Source organism: Bufo bufo, chromosome 3 (genome assembly GCF_905171765.1).
Source record: "Bufo bufo chromosome 3, aBufBuf1.1, whole genome shotgun sequence".
NCBI classification, from domain to species: Eukaryota; Metazoa; Chordata; class Amphibia; order Anura; family Bufonidae; genus Bufo; species Bufo bufo.
The window spans coordinates 432,021,923-432,044,739 of NC_053391.1; the positions used below are offsets into that span (position 1 = coordinate 432,021,923).

Here is a 22,817-nt window from a genome sequence, read left to right on the forward strand (position 1 = left end):
ATAGCATATTGTGTGGGTCAGCATGATTATGGTGATATATAATTATGATTATGGCCATATTCTGACAGCCATAACTTTTTAAGATTTTTTTTTACCACAGAGCTGAGCAAAGGCTTGTTTTTTTGGGGGGGCAAGATGACCTAAAAATGGTAAAAGGCACATTTTTATTTATTTTTTTGCTAAAGCATTAACCATACAGAAAAAAAATATTTTTATATTTTAATAGTTTATTTTCAGATTTGGCAATACCAATTATATTTATTTTTCTATTCATTTATTTTTATATGTAAAACTGTGAAAGTGGATTTATTTGATTTTGTAATATTTTGTATTTTTTTTTTAAACATTTAAACAAAATGTTTTACTGCTATGTTTATTCCCTCTAGGGGATTTCAATATGTGATCTGATTGCTTGTATCGTAGACTGCAATAGAATGCTAGTGCAGTCTATAGAATTTTCACAGGCTCTGCCTCGGATGAAGCTTTTCAGGCAGCTCACTATGATAGGCCTGGGAGCCATCACCCCCTTCCCCAAGCTGTAATAACAACTGTTTAAATCCCTGTGATTTAGTCATGTGCGCTGCAGTGGGAGGACAAATGGAGACCCTTCCTTCTGTCTACTGAGATACCGCAGTCTCTATTGACCGTGGCCTCAGAGTGGTTAAATTAGTTCAGAGTTGTCTCTAATCCTGGTTATTGCAATTATAGAGCCAGCATCCACTCCATATGGAGCTGGATCACTTAGTGAGCCCACTCCATACATGCTACACATATTCGTCATGGGTTGTTAAGTGGTTTAAGAGGACCTTTCACCTCTCTTGATACACTGCATGTCTGTTTTAGTAACTACTTGTATTCCCCGGTCAATTCCATAACATCTATTCTTATACCTGTATATCTTACACTGGTAGCTCGGATTGGACAGTGTCAGACCATGCAAGGACACACCCTCAGATGTAACATCAGGTTTTACCTTTATTTAAAAATTTCAGGCAGGAAAAAAACAGGAATGACACAACATAGAAATATAAAAATAGGTGCTCCAGAATTGCCATTTCATGTGCGATACAATTATTTACTAAAATAGACATGGTAGTTGGTGAGACTGGTCCTCTTTAAAAGAATGTGCATTTTCATTGGATTTCAGCTCACCTCACAGCAAGGTGACCATAATCCCTGTGATTAACTCATTATTTATATTGTGGTATTCAGGCTAGAGGAAGTAAATCATTACTCTCCTTACACAATACTAGGTAATACTAGCTCCCTGTCTCTTCTTGTAAATGAAACAGAAAAAGACAATACTAACTCTGATCATCCCCTAGTAAATGATATTTACACAGATAGTACTTCTTCCTTGTCTCTGTTTATAGGTGGTGTAGGCATAGATAATAATTCCTCCCTGCCCTTCTTTATGAATCATGTAGCACAGGCAAAACAGACTCAGTCTTTCTTTGCCGATATGTTGACATAGTGCTGACTCCTTGTCCCTCAGTGTAATGATATAGGCACAGTCAGTACTACAGAACACATGCACAGATAGTATTGCTTTCTGACTCTCTGCAAATGATGTAGACACAGAAAGTTCTGATTTCCTGCTTCCTATTGTTAATTACATAGACTAGAAAACTTGCACAAAAAGGGACCATAGTTCAGGTGCTGTCACCAACTGACTTGGACTGAGGAACACAAAAATTTTTATTCCAATATCAACAAATAAAGCAATTATATTTTTTATATGTTCCTGCTTCCAAATCCGTTGATGGCAACACCTGAACTATTTTTCTATTTTTTTTGTGTGCACGTTCTCCCATCTAAGTTCCTGGCTTACTGCTCATGCAGTGTAGCCGATTGTGAGCTAAAGTAAGTGTAATACCAGCCTTTACATTATCACTGTACACAACAAAATTAACCATAAGGAGCTGCCTCATTTCTTTTCTATATGGCTTGTTAATTACTTAGCTACAGACACCAACTACCTTTCTGTCTTTTCTTACACATGATGTATGTATGGAGAGTACTGCTCCATGTCTCTCTTTTTCAATTACAGCATATACACTGATAGTACTGCCTTGCTACTTCCCCTGTAAATGATGTAGGCATAGATAGCACAGGTTCCCTTTCTCTCCCTTTTTCATCAACTCTCATTCTTTGACAGAAAACTAACCAAGAAATTTCTAATAAGAAGCCCCTCAGATTAATCATGGCTGTTAAATTGTTTATATCACAACCCAAATCAATTTTCATATAAATGGGAACGCGGACTATATAGAAATATATAACTAGAGTGATAATTATTATTTCAAGTTTTTCACCATAGAAAGTAAATTTATACTTCTTCAGGTTATTTTGTGAAAGTTGCAAAGAAATGATTTATGTCTAAGTTTGCCAAGTAAAGCTAAAGAAAAGAAAACAATGGAGATAGAATTCTCTTTGGTTTAGCAACATAAATAATTTGTACCGTTTCTTGCTTATCCTCTAGCTGTGTGACCTTGGGCAAGCTACTTCACCTCCCCAAAATATCCTTTTAAAGGAAAGCGAGGCATGCAGCAATTCTGAGTTTTTATGGTTGAACAATTTTGGCATGTTCATTTTAAGTCAAACTAGTCAATCTCAAGTCTGCGTTGTCTGACACAAATATTCCTTATGGTTTTTTTTTTGTTTTCATTTTTTTTAGTTTGACTGAAAAGTTATTTTATTCGATTTGTGTCTAATTTATAAACGACTGCAAAAAAAATGCATTCTGATTGTCTGTGGCATTTCTTTGTTCTCATCGGCCTGGAGAAAAATGTTGAACATATGACAAAGAGCTCTGACAGTTAGGTATACAGTTGCAAAAAAAAGTATGTGAACCCTTTGGAATGATATGGATTTCTGCACAAATTGGTCATAAAATGTGATCTGATCTTCATCTAAGTCACAACAATAGACAATCACAGTCTGCTTAAACTAATAACACACAAAGAATTAAATGTTACCATGTTTTTATTGAACACACCATGTAAACATTCATAGTGCAGGTGGAAAAAGTATGTGAACCCTTGGATTTAATAACTGGTTGAACCTCCTTTGGCAGCAATAACTTCAACCAAACGTTTCCTGTAGTTGCAGATCAGACGTGCACAACGGTCAGGAGTAATTCTTGACCATTCCTCTTTACAGAACTGATTCAATTCAGCAATATTCTTGGGATCTCTGGTGTGAATCGCTTTCTTGAGGTCATGCCATAGCATCTCAATCGGTTTGAGGTCAGGACTCTGACTGAGCCACTCCAGAAGGCATATTTTCTTCTATTTAAGCCATTCTGTTGTTGATTTACTTCTATGCTTTGGGTTGTTGTCCTGTTGCAACACCCATCTTCTGTTGAGCTTCAGCTGGTGGACCGATGGCCTTAATGGATAACTGTCGTATTTTTTCTTTTTTTAGTATTGGATTGTGGTGATTAGTATCACCTTGGTGGCCCTATTTCAACTTTTCACTGTGTATTCAATTACCTCTTAATTCCACATTTTTGTTCCCTGTACTGCCTACTTTTACCTGTGCTTAAAATAGGGTTGCTAGGCACGATCCGTCTATCTGTTGATAGACGGAGCGCGCAGAAGCAGGCTGCGTGCAAGGTCACATTACTGACAGCCAGGGACTGTAAGTAAATGATTAAAGCCAGGTCCTCCCCAGCAGCTGATAACAGTGCCTGGGCTGTGTGCACTTCTCCCTGTCCCTGCGCTTGGCAGATGCTCCCTCACTCAGCAGAGCAGGAGAATGCAGAGTGGAAGCAGCGCAGACCAGGAAAGGGAGATCTACCATCTGCTCAGTGTATAAATGAAATCAACATGCAGTAAGAGGACCCCTTTGTGCTGCAGGAGATTAACCCTTTAGGGGGGAGGGCTCTGGTTACTGACACTTTTGGGGGGCTATTGTTACTGGCTAGTGAGGGCAGGCGGGATTAGCCTCAGGGTGAGGGCAGTGGCGGCCATCTTAACTGAATAGTGAAATTGCAGTTTTATGCAGACTGGTTGCTAAGGGCTGAATCTTATTAAATATGGGGTAAGTCAGTCTAATAGTAACTGATTCTGGAATATCATGTTATTAGTAACTACATATATGAAAATTGAAATTAGGGTCTAAATGTGACAGTTATCCTTGAAGTTCTCCTGCAAAATGTATTGATAAACTTGGGAATTCATTTTTCCCTTGATAATAGCAATCCGTCCAGGCCCTGATGCAGCAAAACAGCCCCAAACCATGATGCCCCCACCACCATACTTCACAGTTGGGATGAGGTTTTGATGTTGGTGTGCTGTGCCTCTTTTTCTCCACACATAGTGTTTTGTGTTTCTTCCAAAAAACTCAACTTTGGTTTCATCTGTCCACAGAATATTTTGCTAGTACTGCTGTGGGACATCCAGGTGCTCTTGTGCAAACTGTAAACGTGCAGGAATGTTTTTTTTGGACAGCAGTGGCTTCTTCTGTGGTATCCTCCCATGAAGTGAATTCTTGTTTTGTGTTTTACGTATCGTAGATTCGCTAACAGGGATGTTAGCATATGCCAGAGACTTTTGTAAGTCTTTAGCTGACACTCTAGGATTCTTCTTCACCTTATTGAGCAGTCTGCGCTGTGCTCTTGAAGACATCTTTACAGGACGGCCACTCCTATGGAGAGTATCAGCAGTGCTGAACTTTCTCAATTTATAGACGATTTGTCTTACCGTGGACTGATGAACACTTTTGGAGATACTTTTATAACCCTTTCCAGCTTTATGCAAGTCAACAATTCTTAATCGTAGGTCTTCTGAGAGCTCTTTTGTGTGAGGCATCATTCACATCAGGCAATGCTTCTTGTAAAAAGCAAACCCAGAACTGGTGTGTGTTTTTTATAGGGCAGGGCAGCTGTAGCCAACACCTCCAATCTCATCGCATTGATTGGACTCCAGTTGGCTGACACCTCACTCCAATTAGCCCTTGGAGATGTCATTAGTCTAGAGGTTCACATACTTTTTCCACCTGCACTGTGAATGTTTACATGGTGTGTTCAATAAAAACATGGTAACATTTAATTCTTTGTGTGTTATTAGTTTAGGCAGACTGTGATTTTCTATTGTTGTGACTTAGATGAAGATCAGATCACATTTTATGACCAATTTGTGCAGAAATTCATATTATTCCAAAGGGTTCACATACTTTTTTTTGCAACTGTAGATTGTTTTTCAATCCCAGTTGATTGCCTATGATAAAATCCTCTGTGGGGTGGGGAATAAGAAAACAGTCTTTTGATACTACATTCCCCCATCTCTATTACTTATTGCTTTTATGCACAGTTTATACTTGCAAGAGGCTTATGTTTATAATTAGTGTTGAGCAAATCAAAACCAAACAAATTGATTTTGATCCAAATTGCTGGAAAAATTTGATTTGCCATGAAGTCGAATTCCCTCACCCTTCGTGGTAACGAATCAATTTTTTACTGAAATGGAGGTAAAAAAACATACCCACCTCATCCATTTGCTCACAGAGAGGCCATCACAGGCATCTTGATTAAGATACCACGGAAAACCTTGTGCGGGATGACATCACCATGCCAAAGCACTGGCCGGGCGCGGTGATGTCATCAGTAATTAACACCTGAAAGGCCTCAATTGTAGCATCAGATGCAGTGATCAATGATGAATGTCGCATCTGAGGGGTTTAATGACAGGGGGGCAGTCCAATAGCTGGTCCCCATCATTGCGTCTGCTACATACAAAGGAATACATTTCATGACAAAGTAATTTGTAATGAATCTAATTTCTTTGTGAAATTCAAAGAAACAGCCAAATCAAATTTTTCATAACATCATTCATCACTATTTATAATGGACCGTATATGCATTCTATTGGAGTTGAATTGGAGTTTGGTGGAGATGAGTGAATCCTTAAAATTTATATTTGAGTTTTATTTGGTAGAATGGGATGCCCGCCCTATTTAATTCGGGTCTGAATCGTTTCTACCTAAATCAAAAGTTCTCCAAATGACCTAAAAAGTTGTGCATGACACAACTCCTAATTTCGCCTAAGGCTCATATATTTTTTTTGTTTTCTCTCATTTTTAAAACTTTTTTTTAATTATCATCATTATTTCTCTCACTCCAATATTTGCCTTAATAGAATTATTCTCTATAGGAATAAACATGCAGTATCCATTACCTTGGACGTTACAGCCTCTATGTACCAGGTGTTTTGGTAGACCAGTTTCTACTTTCTGTTCATTTTTGGTTAAAAGAGGTTTTCCTGTGAAATAACATTTAAAAATAGACCTTTAGAAGTTAAATAAATAAACAAACTATACTTACCATCACAATTTCCATGCTGCTGCCATTTTAAAATTGGTCTAGTACCAATTGTTTTTCATTTCGAAGTCCTGGCTTGACACACTAAAAAAGCCAAGAAAGGCCAGTCAGACACATTTTTATTATATGTGTTCAGCTTGTACTCACCGTGTACTCACTTTGGATCTACAGTGCTGCCCATAATTATTTATACCCCTGGAAAATTTTGACTTAAAGTTACTTTTATTCAACCAGCAAGTAATTTTTTGACGGGAAATGACATAGGTGTCTCCCAAAAGATAATAAGACAATGTACAAGAGGCATTATTGTGGAAAAAAACATTTCTCAGCTTTTATTTACATTTGAGCAAAAAGTGTCCAGTCCAAAATTATTCATACCCTTCACAAACTGTCACAGTCTGTGGGAAAATCAAAAGTTCTATACCATTCCAAATAGTCCAAGCTGTTCTAAAGCATCCTAATTACCCTGTTTAATTGGGAACAGCTGTTTTAATCAACTCAACAGGTGAAAAACAGCAGCTCTCTGCAGTTGGTTTGTGGACAGTCATGGCTAAGACAAAGGAGCTCAGTGAGGACCTGCGGCTGCGCATTGTGGCTGCTCACAAGTCAGGAAAGGGCTACAAGGCCATTTCCAAATGTTTTCAAGTTCCAGTGGCTACAGTGCAAAGTATTATAAAAAAATACAAGATGTTCCGCACTGTGGAAAATCTCAGAGGACGTGGTCAGAAGCCAAAAGTGACACCTGTGCTGGCCAGGAGGATAGTTAGAGAGGTGACAAAGAATCCAAGGATCACCACCAAGGCCATCCTGGTGAATCTGGGCTCTGCTGGTGGCAATGTCTCAAGGCAGACAATCCAACAGACACTGCACACTGCTGGGTTCCACGGATGCAGACCAAGGAGGACACCACTTCTGCAGATAAGGCACACAAAAGCTCGCTTGGCCTTTGCAAAGGCTCATCTGGACAAAGAAGAAGACTTCTGGTCTTCTGTGTCATCGTCAGATGAAACTAAAATTGAATTGTTTTGTCACAATGATGTTTCCTTCATTTGGGGTAAAAAAGGAGAAGCCTTCAACCCAAAGAACACCATCCCCACTGTCAAACATGGTGGTGGGAACCTAATGCTTTGGGGGTGTTTTTTAGCCAATAGACCAGGGAACCTAATCACAGTAAACGGCACCATGAAAAAAGAGCAATACATGAGGATTCTCAACGACAACATCAGGCAGTCTGCAGAGAAACTTGGCCTTGGGCACCAGTGGACATTTCAGCATGACAATGTCCCAAAACACACAGCAAAAGTGGTGAAGAAATGGTTAGCAGACAACAACATTAATGTTTTGGAGTGGCCCAGCCAGAGTCCAGAGGGAGCTAAAGATCAGGGTAATGGCAAGAAGACCCTCCAACCTGAAAGATTTGGAGCTCATCGCAAAAGATGAATGGGCAAAAATACCTGTGGAGACATGCGAAAAGCTGGTCTGCAATTATAGGAATCGTTTAATTGCTGTAATAGCCAATAAAGGCTTTTCTATTGATTATTGAGAAGGGTATGAATAATTTTGTACTGGACACTCTTTGCTCAAATGTAAATAAAAGCTGAGAATTTTTTATTTTTTTTAACAATAAGGCCTCTTGTACATCGTCTTATTATCTTTTGGGAGACACATATGTCATTTCCCGTCAAAAAATTACTTGCTGGTTGAATAAAAGTAACTTTAAGTCAAAATTTGCCTGGGGTATGAATAATTATGGGCAGCACTGTATATATGGGTATCTCAAAGGTAATTTGTCACCCCGATTTTGGACCATTATCTACAGTAATACATGATTAGGGTACTTTCACACTAGTGTTTTTCTTTTCCGGTATTGAGTTCCATCACAGGGCCTCAATACCGGAAAAAAACTGATTATCCTAATGCATTCTGAATGGAGTGCAATCCGTTCAGTATGCATCAGGATGCATTAGTTCAGTCCCTCTTACGTTTTTTGGCTGGACAAAATACCGCAGCATGCTGCAGTTTTCTCTCCGACCAAAAATTCGGAACCCTTGCTGGAATGCCGGAATTATTTGAACCCCTACCAACCATTAAGAGTTCTGGCTCCCACAGAGTGGTTAGACACTTCTACTCAATTAGTCACCCTCATTAAGGACACCTGTCTTAACTAGTCACCTGTATAAAAGACACCTGTCCACAGAATCAATCAATCAAGCAGACTCCAAACTCTCCAACATGGGAAAGACCAAAGAGCTGTCCAAGGATGTCAGAGACAAAATTGTAGACCTGCACAAGGCTGGAATGGGCTACAAAACCATTAGCAAGAAGCTGGGAGAGAAGGTGACAACTGTTGGTGCGATTGTTCGAAAATGGAAGGAGCACAAAATGACCATCAATCAACCTCGCTCTGGGGCTCCACGCAAGATCTCACCTCGTGGGGTGTCAATGGTTCTGAGAAAGGTGAAAAAGCATCCTAGAACTACACGGGAGGAGTTAGTTAATGACCTCAAATTAGCAGGGACCACAGTCACCAAGAAAACCATTGGAAACACATTACACCGCAATGGATTAAAATCCTGCAGGGCTCGCAAGGTCCCCCTGCTCAGGAAGGCACATGTGCAGGCCCGTCTGAAGTTTGCCAATGAACACCTGAATGATTCAGAGAGTGACTGGGAGAAGGTGCTGTGGTCTGATGAGACCAAAATAGAGCTCTTTGGCATTAACTCAACTCGCTGTGTTTGGAGGAAGAAAAATGCTGCCTATGACCCCCAAAACACCGTCCCCACCGTCAAGCATGGGGGTGGAAACATTTTGCTTTGGGGGTGTTTTTCTGCTAAGGGCACAGGACAACTTATTCGCATAAACGGGAAAATGGACGGAGCCATGTATCGTGAAATCCTGAGCGACAACCTCCTTCCCTCTGCCAGGAAACTGAAAATGGGTCGTGGATGGGTGTTCCAGCACGACAATGACCCAAAACATACAGCAAAGGCAACAAAGGAGTGGCTCAAGAAGAAGCACATTAAGGTCATGGAGTGGCCTAGTCAGTCTCCGGACCTTAATCCAATCGAAAACCTATGGAGGGAGCTCAAGCTCAGAGTTGCACAGAGACAGCCTCGAAACCTTAGGGATTTAGAGATGATCTGCAAAGAGGAGTGGACCAACATTCCTCCTAAAATGTGCGCAAACTTGGTCATCAATTACAAGAAACGTTTGACCTCTGTGCTTGCAAACAAGGGTTTTTCCACCAAGTATTAAGTCTTTTTTTGTTAGAGGGTTCAAATACTTATTTCACTCAATGAAATGCAAATCAGTTGCTATCTTTTATTTAAAGTTATTTTTTCGATTTTCCTTTTGATGTGCTATCTGCCACTGTTACAATAAACCTACCATTGAAATGATACTGTTCTGAGACTTTTCATTTCTTTGTCATTGGACAAACTTACAAAATCAGTGAGGGGTCAAATAATTATTTCCCCCACTGTATTTCAGTGCAGCTTTAAGAGCTGACAGTGGCTGAATTGGGGGCAGTAGGAAAATATTAAATAGCCATTCGACTCATCTGCAGTACTACACATGGATTATTGTAGATTATACTGAGTAGTAAATGGTGGCATTTTTGCTATTGTCTTTGGGTTCAGTATTCATTCTGCATTTAAAGCATACAGAATGGTAAAGAAATCAACCAGATATAATAAAATCACTTTTTACGATCAACTTAAAGTATTTTACTTCCTCTAATAAATATATCTCTATATATACAAAAGTACAGTATATTTACTTAATTTAAAGCAGCAATTCCAGATTTAGACTTGCTATGGCTCCGTAATTGCTGATAAATCACTATGTGGTGCTTGATTGTTGTAAGGATAACTGACCTATCTACAAAGCAGTACTAAAATACAAGTGCATGAAGGAATTTAAGGGATATTTAGTCTGGTATGTAGCCTTGTCAGTCACACTGTCGTAACACCAGTTCTGCCTAGTTTAAGCAGAGCTGGGACATAATCAGAACAGACACTAAATGGAGATCTTCAGAAACTTAGTAAATTACATTTTACACACCATCGGACATCTTCTGTTACTGTAAAAGTATGTCAGTGTTGATTTTTATTTGATTAGTCCATGAAATGTAGAAACTGTAGTTGTTGTTTTTTTTTTTTTGGGGGGGGGGGGGACAGTAGTGTCTTTTAGCAATTGGGGAGCATGTTGTAGCAATGGCATTTTTTAGGAATTTTTTCAAAACTCTTCTCTAAACACAATTCACAAATATGTGAAGATAAATGCCACTAAATAAAGCACTATACAAACATGTTATATGAAAATGACACATGTGTTTACCAGAGCAATTTTAGCCTAAAAAAGGGCCAAAACAAATACAAACAGAGAAATGCATATTGTACATTCCAAAATATTCTTACATTAAAATGTAGACAATACAAGAGTAGCTCTCCATTAATATTAACTGGTGTATTCTCTTATTGACCTGACTAGGAATTCCCTAAAGCTTGTATAGATCAGACTGCCTATAGAAATGATACTGTATTTATAGGTTAGTTTAGGGTAGGAGGATATACACAGGGGTAAAGATTTAGAAAACTAAAGTTAGGGTTGCACTCAGGCCCTGGTATCTGAGGGGTCATATAGGCCCCCTCTGCCATATGCAGTAATAAGTTACCAGTACATGGTATGTGAGGGTCTTGTAACAGATTTTGTATTGGGATTCAAAAGCTCCAAGTTATGCTTTGGAATTTGCATATCTATTGAAGCTTCATAAATAGATACACTTAGATTAAATTTTTGGATAAATTTACTTTACAAAGCTAAAGAATTTGCTTTGAATGCCAGGGTGAAAAATAATTTCTAGGCAACTCATAACTAGTTGTTAATCAAAGTTCCATTATAGTGCAGGTCCTTATCCACCTCTAGTGATTTACAGTGTTAAATACAAGAACCAGGAATCCTGCATATCAATTATTACATTTAAATGACAAGAGGAATATAGATGGGAAGTCTGTCTTGTAGGTCTTCAAAACTATTCAGTTTCATACAACCATGAAATTGTGTTTGTTAGATTTAATACAATTTAGAGGCTTGTTTATTACACCTAACACATGTCATGGGTATTTTCTACAGAGAAAGGTAGAAGATCTGAATACAGAGTGGAATACAGTCAGTCTGTTACTCGAGGAATTGAAAAGAAGACCTACTTGTGCATCTTTTGGTGATCGTAAGTATGAAACTAGAATCAACATGTTTTATTAGAACCTATTCCAAATCCACTAGATGAACTAACATTTATGATATGTGATACTGTGTACATCTTGAGCAGCATTTACTACCTTAAGGCTGAAACTTCATCTTGCCTAGAGGCAAAGATAAACTAGAGTTCTGCATTATAAGAACTTACTTTATTGGCAGCTAAAGTACAATCTAGTCTCTTCATATCTTTATAAGTCTTTTACTGTTTTCATCTATTATTTGGTTCAGAATCTGTGAAAAAAACTGCTTATCACCTGTCAATAGATTTTATCCTTATGGTTTTCTCCAACACCTTAGGACTTTACTGCATCACCAGGTAAGCAAGAGGGGTGAGGCATTACAGATAATCATGTGTCATTGAGCATATGTGCAGGAGCTCAAGACTCAAAGTACAGTACTAAATTGATACATTACATTTTGAATTATGGATTGGCCATCAGTATCTAGTGTAAATATTGATGATTTTCATATAGCAAAAGTAAAATAAAAAGCAAAGTACTGCTTTCAACTAACGGTGTGGTATCAGGAGCAATTACTTACAGAAGAACCACCTATAGTTACATAGTTTCATAGTTACATAATATTGTTTTCTTTTAAGAATTCATCTTAATCCTTTTTAAAACTGTCCACTGTTCCTACTGTGACCACATCCTGAGGAAGTCTATTCCACAGATTCACAGTTCTTACAGTAAAAAAGATTTGACACCTTTGGAGACTGAACTTTTTGGGGGCATTTTACATGGAACAGTCTTTCACCGTATTTTTTGTATGGCCCATTTATATATTTGTATAGGTTAATCATGTGCCCCCTTAGACGTCTCTTCTCAAGACGAAATCAATTCATTTCTTTTAATCTTTCTTTATAACTAAGACCCTCCATGCCCCTTATCAGTTTAGTCGCACTCCTCTGTACTTTTTCCAGCTGCAGTGCGTCCTATCTACGGACTACTGCCCAGAACTGAACTGCATATTCCAGATGCTTTGTAAAGTGGTAATATTACATCCTTTCCACGCGAGTCCATGCCTCGTTTAATGCATGACAATATCCTGGTGGTCTTAGAAGCAGCTGATTGACATTGTATGCTGTTATTTGATCTACCATCTACAAGGACACCCAAATCCTTCTCTATAAGTGATTCTCCCAGTGCTACATCACCTAGGACATGAATAACGGAGATTATTACTACCAAGATGCATAATTTACATTTATCCACATTGAACCTCATTTGCCAAGTTGATGCCCAATCACTCAGAGTGTTCAAGTCAGCTTGTATTTTATGGACATCTTCCATAGACTGCACAGTACTACATAGCTTAGTGTCATCTGCAAAAATAGAAATGGTGCTATTAATCCTGTCCTCAATATCATTAATAAATAAATTAAATAATAGAGGGCCCAGCACTAAACCTTGGGGTACGCCACTTATAACCTGGGACCATTCTGAATAGGAATCATTGACCACAACTCTCTGGACACGGTCCTTCAGCCAGTTTTCAATCCAATTACAAACTATACTTTCTAAGCCTATAGACCTTACTTTACCTATTAAACGTGTATGAGGGACAGTATCAAAAGCCTTTTCAAAATCCAGAAACACTACATCCACAGCCATTCCTCTGTCCAGGCAACTACAGGCTACTACTCACCTCCTCATAAAAACTAATTAGGTTAGTCTGACAACTTCTATCCTTGGTAAACCCATGTTGGTTATCACTTAAAATATTATTTATAGTCACATACTCCTGTATAGTCCCTTAAGAGTCATTCAAACATTTTCCCACAACAGAAGTTAAACTAACTGGTCTATAATTACCTGTGGAGGACCTAGATCCTTTTTTGAATATGGGCACCACATTTGCCTTGCGCCAATTACTTGGCACTGTGCTAATATCTAGAGAATCTTTAAAAATTATAAACAGGGGCACAGCAATGACTGAACTGAGCTCTTTAAGCACTCTTGGTTGTAATCCATCTGGACCCGGAGTCTTGTTCACATTTACCTTATTTAACTTATCTTGGACCATTTGTAATCTACAAACGCTACAGCTGATCCCTCAGATTTGTATTTTTTAAACGCCTTTTTTGTATTTTATTGCTCTTTTTACAGTAGCTGTAAGCCATAGGGGGGGTATTTTTAGCCGTTTATAAAAAAAATTAAAGTTTTTATTTGACATTTTAAGAAATAAACATTTAGAATAGTTCGAAGCACCAGATTCACACAAATCAGTGAAACATGTTGGCAACGGTTTGGTACAATAAACAGATGTCATAAAAGTCTGGCAGTGGGATTCCTTCAGGGCTGCCTTTTCGCCGTTGCTTTATAATAATTATCGTATACATTTTAATCATTCACTCTCTCATACACACACCCACAGCGCTGCCGGGCTCCCGCATTCCTTTAGACCACCGATATTCTAGCAGTCAAACACAATCCCCATATTTTGTCAAATCTCTCAGGATTATTTTTAGCCAAATATGTAATTTTATACATTGGTAAGGCTTCATCTATAAATTGCATCCAATGTTGGATTGAGCGGGCTTTCTGGGGCTTCCAATTCAATAGGATAGACTTCCTAGCATAGAACATTAGAAGTCGATATAGTTTTTTAGAGTATTTGATTTGCAACAGATCATCCACAAGTCCTGACAGGCTATTTTCAGGGGAGCATACCGCCGGCAATACCAGTTTCAAGTTCAAAAACTCATAAATTGCTGACCAGAATTCCGCAATTTTCGGACATTCCCAGATCATGTGCATTACAGTGCCAGTCGCTCTATTATATCTAGAACATACATAACTATTAAGTTGACACATTTGTTCCAGCCTGACCAGAGTCAAATAGACTCTGTGCAACCATTTCACCTATATCAACTGATCCCTAGCACTTATGCCTGTACTCCTCCAGTAACCAGTTATATAGCGAAGCAGACACTCCATGTGCCAGCAGTGAACGGCCGTGCTTCTGGTCCCTCTGCAGCATCACAGACTTAATAAAGGGGTCCGTAGAACCCCGAAACGTGTTGTCTCCCAATAAACTTCATGACATTCTACATCTGGTTGTGAACCTGCGCCTTATGTCCACACGCTTACTTGACTATTATGGTCCAGTGGAGCTCCAGTACAACTCCCCTGGCTTAGACACCTCCACTCCAGAATCTAGTTTAATTGATGCCACTATCGTTTGGGGAGTTTCTGTCCTCCCCAAATAGGCTAGGGCTTTCCCATTTTTGTCTCCATCCGAAAAGATATTCTGCCGTTGCGCCAGAAGGTGCTTCTGGGTATATTCAGTGAGATGTAGTCTATAATCTCTCTGAAGGGTTAGCCATTTCTCCTGACAATCCTTATTTGAGTCTGCAATATAAGCCTTATCTGCCTCCATCAGATCAGCCTCTAGTCTATTTCTTGTAATCATCAGTTCGGCTCTATGGGTGGCAATGGCTGAGATACAGACTCCCCTCATCACCGCTTTACATGCCTCCCATTCAGTGAGTGGATTAGAAGAGGATCCCTCATTCACCTTCCAATATTCCTCTAGCTCCTGTCTACAGCTAACTTCTACTGGTAACAGCTGTAACCACATAGGATTAAGTTAAGCATTGGTGCATGGTCTGAGATGCCCCATTGGTAAATAGCTTGTATCCCTCACCATAAGTAATAAATCCGGGCTACCAAATTCTAAGTCAATACGTGACATGGTATTATTAGATGCTAAGTGACAGGACAGTAGGATTTTTCCACCTCCACAACTCCTCTAAATTATGTGCTATTGTCCAATCCTTCCAAGATGGGTTATGTTTAATTGGGGGTTTGAGTCTATCCAGCTTATTATTTAGTACTGCGTTAAAATATCCTAGTATTATATAAGGAGATTGCAGTAGTTGTGATATCTTAGTCATAATCTCATCTAGAAGGGCCCTGCAGTAAGGAGGTGGGATGTATAGTCCCACTACCGTCAGTGGGCTACCCCGGATAAAACAATTCAAGATTACATATCTACCATGGGAGTCGGTCAGAACCGTCTGTAGCTGCAGTTGAGTTTTCTTGCTGACAAGATTGGACACTTCTCTTGCGTTGTTCGTGTTTGTCGCGTGATAGGTTTGCCCCACCGAAGGTCGATGGAGAGCCATTACCTTATGGTCTCGCTAATAAGTTTCAAGTAAAATAATCAAACCAGGATTAAAGGGATTAAGAGAATTGAAAACCAAAGCTCTTTTGATTTTACAGTTCAAGCCCCTCACGTTCCATGAGATTATCTTAAGCATTGCCATAATGAAGACTGACATAGATATCTTTTGATGTAGAGTCCAACTGCGCCATGGCACCATTCACACGTCTATTCATACCATTTCAAACCTATCTTATAACTTCCCCATCCCCCACCCTGCCCACACATCCCCCATCTGTCTGAGCCTCAGATCCCAAACAAAAATAGAGTACGAACAAAAACCTGACTCTGAAAAAATTATCTCATCAACAGCTGAAACATTTGCTGGCTTGGGGTGGTTTCTTCCTTCCTCCCCCCCCCCCCCCTTCTTTCCCACTGAGGTAAGGTCCTCAACCACTAGTTTGAGAAGTAGAAAACTAGTAAGAAAAGCCCTCACTGAAAAGTATTCACCCCAACTTTGTCCCTATATAACCTAACTTATTCAAACGGGTATGATTGAGGATAAGGAGTGAAATGAAATCTCCCTTAAACCTTATACTTGCTCCCATGACGAGGCATGTTTCTCTCCCAACCAAATCACCACATTCCCAATAACCTGTGTCAATTTAGTATCAGACTTGAACAACTATGCACATTTGTATATGAACTATTCTCTGTTTAAGTATGCTGATAAATCATTGCTCTCCACCATGAGGACAACGATTGTCCAGCCAATCTGACGCTTCCTCTGGCACTTGAAAGAAACGAGCAGTTCCATCCACCTGGACTCGCAATCTCATTGGATATAACATTGCATATGTTATGCCAAGTTCCTTCAGTCTGACTTGCTTGAATTGTCTTCTTTTGTTTTGCACCTCAGCAGTGAAGTCAGGGTAAAAGGATATTTTGGTGTTCTCATAGGAGATGGTTTCCTTCTTTCTGGCTGACGCATGGATATTGTCCCGGTCTCTGTAATTGAGGACCTTCATTATAAAGGGTCTAGGCAGGGTTCCAGGGGGCAGATGCCTAGTCGGTATTACGAAGCATCGAGAGAGCTGCAATGGTGACAGTATCAACTGTATCAAGTTCACAGCAAAGATCTCAGGCTCTGTGCCCTCAGCCCTCACTGAGAGGCCTAGGATGCGGATATTATTACACCTAATGCGGTTTTAGGCATCCTCTGCTCTGGCTTGAAGACTTTTTACTTGCGGAAGAAGCGAGTTTGTCAGTTCAGAGGTACCATGTACTGTGTCTTCCATTTTTCCAAACTTGCCTTCCACCTTAGTAGTACGGTTTCTCATTTTCTCAATATCATGACACAAAAGGTTGACATCACTTTGTAGGTGATTTATTTTTGCAGTTAGGACGGCCTGGCAAGCCGCTATGGCTGACATCATTTTATCAGTTTGAGGCATATCATCAGGTTGAGTTGCAGCTGTGTCCACCTCCACTGTTTGAATCATGTTGTCTATCAGAAGTTTGCCAGAAACGTGGGAAGGCACCGGGGTTGTTTTTTGCCCCATATATAGCTGCGTGTGTGAAGTAAAGAATCTTGCAGAAGGACACTAGTAACTGGACACCATTCATATATAGCCTAGGTCTGCCATCTTTATCTCACAGTAACCAGTCCCAGTAGCTATTTGGCTCAGCATAGCAGGTTTCTCAGCACTATAAGGGTTAATGCAGCTCAAAGCCCTCAGTGTGATGTACTCAAGCTGCTAACTGTGTTTGCGCTGTTATCTGCAGCCTCGTAACCCTGCAGATAAGATGGCTGCTACACTGTCGGGTCTCAGCCTCTCCTCCACCTTGTCTGCAGAGGGCGATTATCTATCTCCCCAGACAGCAGGAACGCCGCTCTGTAGTGTCCCCCTTACTTTTATTACATCAGGAATACTGTGGCCTCTCACCCCCTCCAAGCTGTTCCTCCTCCGCTCGTCTCTCTCTCCTCTCCTCTTTTTCTGTAATGGCGGGCACAGTGTCCTCAGATGCAGTGCGTTTGGTGTGGACCACATGCTCCCTCCTCCCCACCGATCAGCTCAAACGCCACAGGGTTTTCAAGAGGTCTCTTCCAGGGATGTAGCGCAAGAAGCAGGTATAATAAGATGGGACTGAGGAGGATTATTGTCAGAATGCATGGAGAGCCTTCTTCAATGCGTCCTCACGCCATGTCTGTCAGGCCACGCTAGCCCCTTATACTTGTTACCTAAAAGTATAAAGTGCAATTACTCAATGTAGATTTAAAATTCTCCCATTTATCCTCAGTATTATCATGTGACAGTAGCTGCTCCCAGTCTATGCAATGAAATGCTGCCCTCAACTGAGGGAAATTAGCCTTTTTAAAATTCAGTGTCTTTGTCCTGCCTGACAGAGTTTGCTTCTTATAGTGTAGGGGGAATATAATTATATTGTGGTCACTATCACCTAGTGTTTCTCAAACAGTAACATTTCCAACAAGCTCTTCCCTTTGTGGTTGAGGCATAACCATGACCCCAGTCAATATCTGGGAAGTAAAAATCTCCCATTATGACTACTGTACCAGCCTGTGCATCCCGCTCTATTTGGTTATACAGTTGCGTTTCTATCTCCTCTTTAATGTTAGGGGTCTATAGATTACACTAAGTATTATTTTTTTCAGTGTTTATATCCCTTTGTACTTCCAGCCATAAGATTTCCACATCCTCACCATCCTCACCCACAATTGCCTCTTTCACACTTGTCTTTGGATCACTCCTCACATACAGGCACACGCCACCACCTTTTCTATTGACCCTGTCTTTCCTAAATAGTGTAAAACCCGCAATATTTACAGCCCAGTCATGTGAAGAGTCCAACCATGTCTCAGCCACACCAACTACTTCTATGTGTTCTTCTATCTATGTGTATCTTTGCTATAGATGTTGTAGGTCTATCTTGGTTTTGGTGGGTCCCGCACAATTCTCATAATAAGGGATTAGGCTTACACACCCATTTTCTTTAAGAGAATTGTTTTAGATATTATATACCCGTTGCCTTTTCTCCCCCACCCCTTCCTTTCCTGTCTCCTCTTCTCCCCTCCCCCCACAGCTTCTGGTTCTTTTTTTATTCGACTCTGTATTTCCACATTAGGAGTACACACAATATCAGATGCCCTCTCATTGTACTTTAGCTTACATACTCTTTTAAGATATGGTCAATATCTTGATTCTCCTGCGTATTTTCTCTTACATTTGGAAAACCTTCAATAAAAGCAAGATTAAAAAAAAAAGGAAAAGAAAAAAAAGAAAAGTAAGTAGAAACAACAAAAAGCTAAAAAATGTTAAATAAAATAGTGGGGTACAATTACTACTTAAAATGCACCAGAATTGTGGAGCAATTTCACAAAAACGGTGGAACGTGCTGATCAACACGTTTATTAAATGTTTTAGAAAGTTTTTTTAATGGTCATCTGACAAGAGGGAATGTCTTACCAGAAAGGGGTACTATTTTGATAATGATATAGACTAGACTAGATTCACCAAATTGATCATCTAACACGAGACACTATGATAAAATCACAACATCATTTATGTTATTTCATTATTAAAATATATACTTTTCAAAGGGATTCTATAGAATGCTTGGTTATTCTATTGAATATCTAGCATTAGTATAATAGAACTAAGATTCGGTTTTTGGCAAAATATAATATAATAGGGTTATATTTGGTCTATTTTATACCTTGCCTAAATAAGCTTAGTAATTTACAGAATATATAAGAAATGTGTCAGGATGAATTTATTTTATATCTTCCCTTAACTTCATAAACTGAATGTTTGTACCAAATCACTACCTCATATCAAACATATCCAGCTATTGAACAAGAAATGATAATCGTTGTTCTTGGTTACATCTTTTTTTGATGACATAAAAATCATTGACCAGCAACATGTTCCTTCATGTAGACAGAGGGTGTGCTTTCAACAATAATTTAAACTGTAAGAGATGGAGGAAACAAGTGAATGTGTGATTTATTGAGGCTGAGCTTAATTTACCAGACACCTCCATATGGAGTCCACATATAAATCCACTGTTGTGTTGGCATAATAAAGAAAGGATTGGGTCCTTATAGTTTACACATTGTTTGCCTATACCAAGGGCAGTTAAGAATATGAGAAACCCCTAAAAGTTCTGTGTACATTTTCATAATATATAATTTAAGGTTTATTATAGGAAACCTAATATTTAAGCCTAAATGCTAATAGAGAACTTTATATGGCAAAATATCTAGCAATGAAAGAGTACACAGAATACATTTTATTTGTTGGCAAAAAGGAACTTGTAGGTAGCAGTGTATGCCAATATAAACTGTACAAGAGTTCATTCCTGCTATGCAACAAGATTAATCTGTAGTCAAACTGAGCCAACCGCAAGTAAAGAATACTAAAAATAGAGTTGGCATCTGCTTATTAATTTAGGGGCCAACTCTATTTGCCATACACAGAAATACATATGGTGATGTTATCTACCAAGCAAATGTGGCAGGTTGCATGGTACCCCCCTACCCCAATACATTTCTCCCATCACCCTCACTTTTCATTCTGATTTAACTTCTCACTTTGGTGCCTGCTTTGTCATAGTTGCAGGAAGTAAATTACCTACTGCAATTTATAGTTGTCCTTTGTCCAGTAATAACAATAAAACAATGTCACTAAACTTTATGGTCAAATACATACTTCCCTCTTTTCATTCTCTTCTTGCTGTTTTGTAAAGTAGTTTGTCATATAGAGTAGATTAGAAATTCTGTATTGCAATATGATAATATTCCAGGTTCTAAAACATTAAATTACAAATATAATATAAAAATATGTCCAAATGGTTTAAGTGCATTATTCAAGAAACAGGTGACTGTAGATAATTTGTTTCTTAAATGCTCCGTAAATATTTGCACACAGGTTTTCATATAGACATGAATTTCTTAATGCAGTAAAGTATTTAACATGATAAAAAGAATGTATAGATAGTGACTAAATGACATGGATGATATAATTTATACTGAACAAATCTGGTATTCATTTCTTAGATATTTGTAAGTGTTTCTTTAATGGGCTATCAATATCTGGTGTTATGATAGATTTTACTTAAGCATAAAATAAGAGAACACAGTTAAATGTAATTACATGAACTCATAGGCAGACGGTCATACACAAATACTTTTGAGAATAACTTTTCAAAATAACTGAAGTAAGGAACCCTACATACTTTTACCTTCTCTAAGATTTAACAGCCAGTCATTTTATTGTTATTATCGTTTAGCAAAATAACAAGTTAAAATGTAACTGTAATTGATAAAGCTGAAGACCTATGAGATACAGCCCCGTACCTCATATGGATTCAGCAATCTTTCCATTCATTGCTTGCATTGCTCTGCTACATTTATTTCAAGCTGCCAGCTCAGTGGGCATGTTTTTTCTCAAGGTTTGCATCCAGTCTGCTGAAACTAGTGGCAGTTGAAGAATGGAACTGAGCATGTGCGTTGACCTCAGTGAGGTGGACAGAGACATTTTATAAAGAGCTAACTGCAGGTTGCACTATACAAATAGTTTTTACTGAATAACCCATTGGCTATGCTAAATTTTTAATTATATACAATCACAAAAGTATCCAAATCCCAGTGCTGGTTTGAAAACTACAGAATATTTTTCATGGGGCAACACCTTTAACTTGAGCATTAACCCTATGTGCTAGTCCTTTAAGAAGTTAGATTACTATTCTGTAAAGAATGGAATGGAGATTATAACCTTGCCCTCAACCAACTGCCCTTATTTGTTAATTATTATCACTAGGCATGGATGGACAGAAACACAGTAAAAAAAAAATGATGTTCTAATGTCTTAAAACAATAATATAGACTCAATGTATACTGTTATTTATCATATCATAAAATATAGTCACGGCCCACCTGTTTAATGTCAGTGCAGAGCTCACGTATGTTTCACAGCAGTATTAGCAAATATTAGCCAGGTATCCTGTTGATGTTTACTTGTTCAAAGTAGTATTCACATGAAATTAACTACGATCTTGTTGTGGCTGTTTTATATTTTGCAAAGTCACTAGTTTTCATATAGCATACGTAGTTATCATTGTGAGTTCCTATGGTTGTTACTCAATAGTGCAGTTCCATATATATGGTAATCTGGCAAGTAATGATGTTGTCCGCTTACCAGGATTCCAAAGTTGTTGTACATTTCAGTAACAATTGATACATACGTGACTTTATTTGTATGAATCGCTCTGCTGCTCAGGCCACTTGTATCCTCTCTCTGTGTGTGCATGGTGCCGGCACCATAATACCTGGCGCATGTGTGCTGAAGGTCTTTGAGAAGCTGATCGCATATGTATCAATTAGAGACAGAAATACACCAATAAAGTGTGGTGTACACCTTAGGAAGACTCACATGGATATAATTATCATAGAGAGGGAGATGGAGTACAAGGAATGAAAAACATCCCATATTAGTAAAGATCAATGTATAGAAAATAAATGCTAGTGCATCACAATACATGGAATAAAGCACACAAAACACCTTTCATAAAAGATATAACATAAATCAATTACATACCCATTGATGGAAGAGTCACCTCTAGTGTTGGGCGAGCATGCTAGTCCGAACACCATTTTGACTCGAGCGTGCGCTCGAGCACGATGCTCGAGTCTCCTACCCGCACGTTTGTTGGCTGCTAGGCAGCCAATAAACATGCTGGGAAGTACTGGCACTTACTGTAATGCCATAGCCATGTTGGTTACTGGCATTACAGTGATTGGCTGGCAGGAACACAGCTATATAGCACCCGATGATACGTGGTTCGGTTCAGTCTTAGTCAGGGCGAGCTGCAGCAGAAGGGACAGATAGTGTAGGGACAGAAATTGTTTTTTTTTAGGCAGGGTTTAGTGTTAAAAGGTGTTAGAGACCCAAAAGTCATTTTAAGGACTATTGTTTTATCTGGCTGCAATATATATTATTAGCTCAACATGCGCTAAATTGCGTGCAATTGTTTGGCCACTGCAGACAGTGACACAACCTCTGCTACATCTGTTGTGTTACATTTGCGCATCCTAAATATCTGTGACATT

The 22,817-nt window shown here is 38.9% G+C and overlaps 1 protein-coding gene across 1 annotated transcript in view; it reads left to right on the forward strand.

Moving 5' to 3' along the window:
• The window catches only part of DMD (dystrophin), a 3,443,536-nt gene that overhangs the window by 2,395,859 nt on the left and 1,024,860 nt on the right, over positions 1-22,817 (forward strand). Inside the window, 1 exon segment of the mRNA XM_040424996.1 lies at positions 11,456-11,549. Coding sequence (XP_040280930.1) covers positions 11,456-11,549 — 94 coding nt within the window.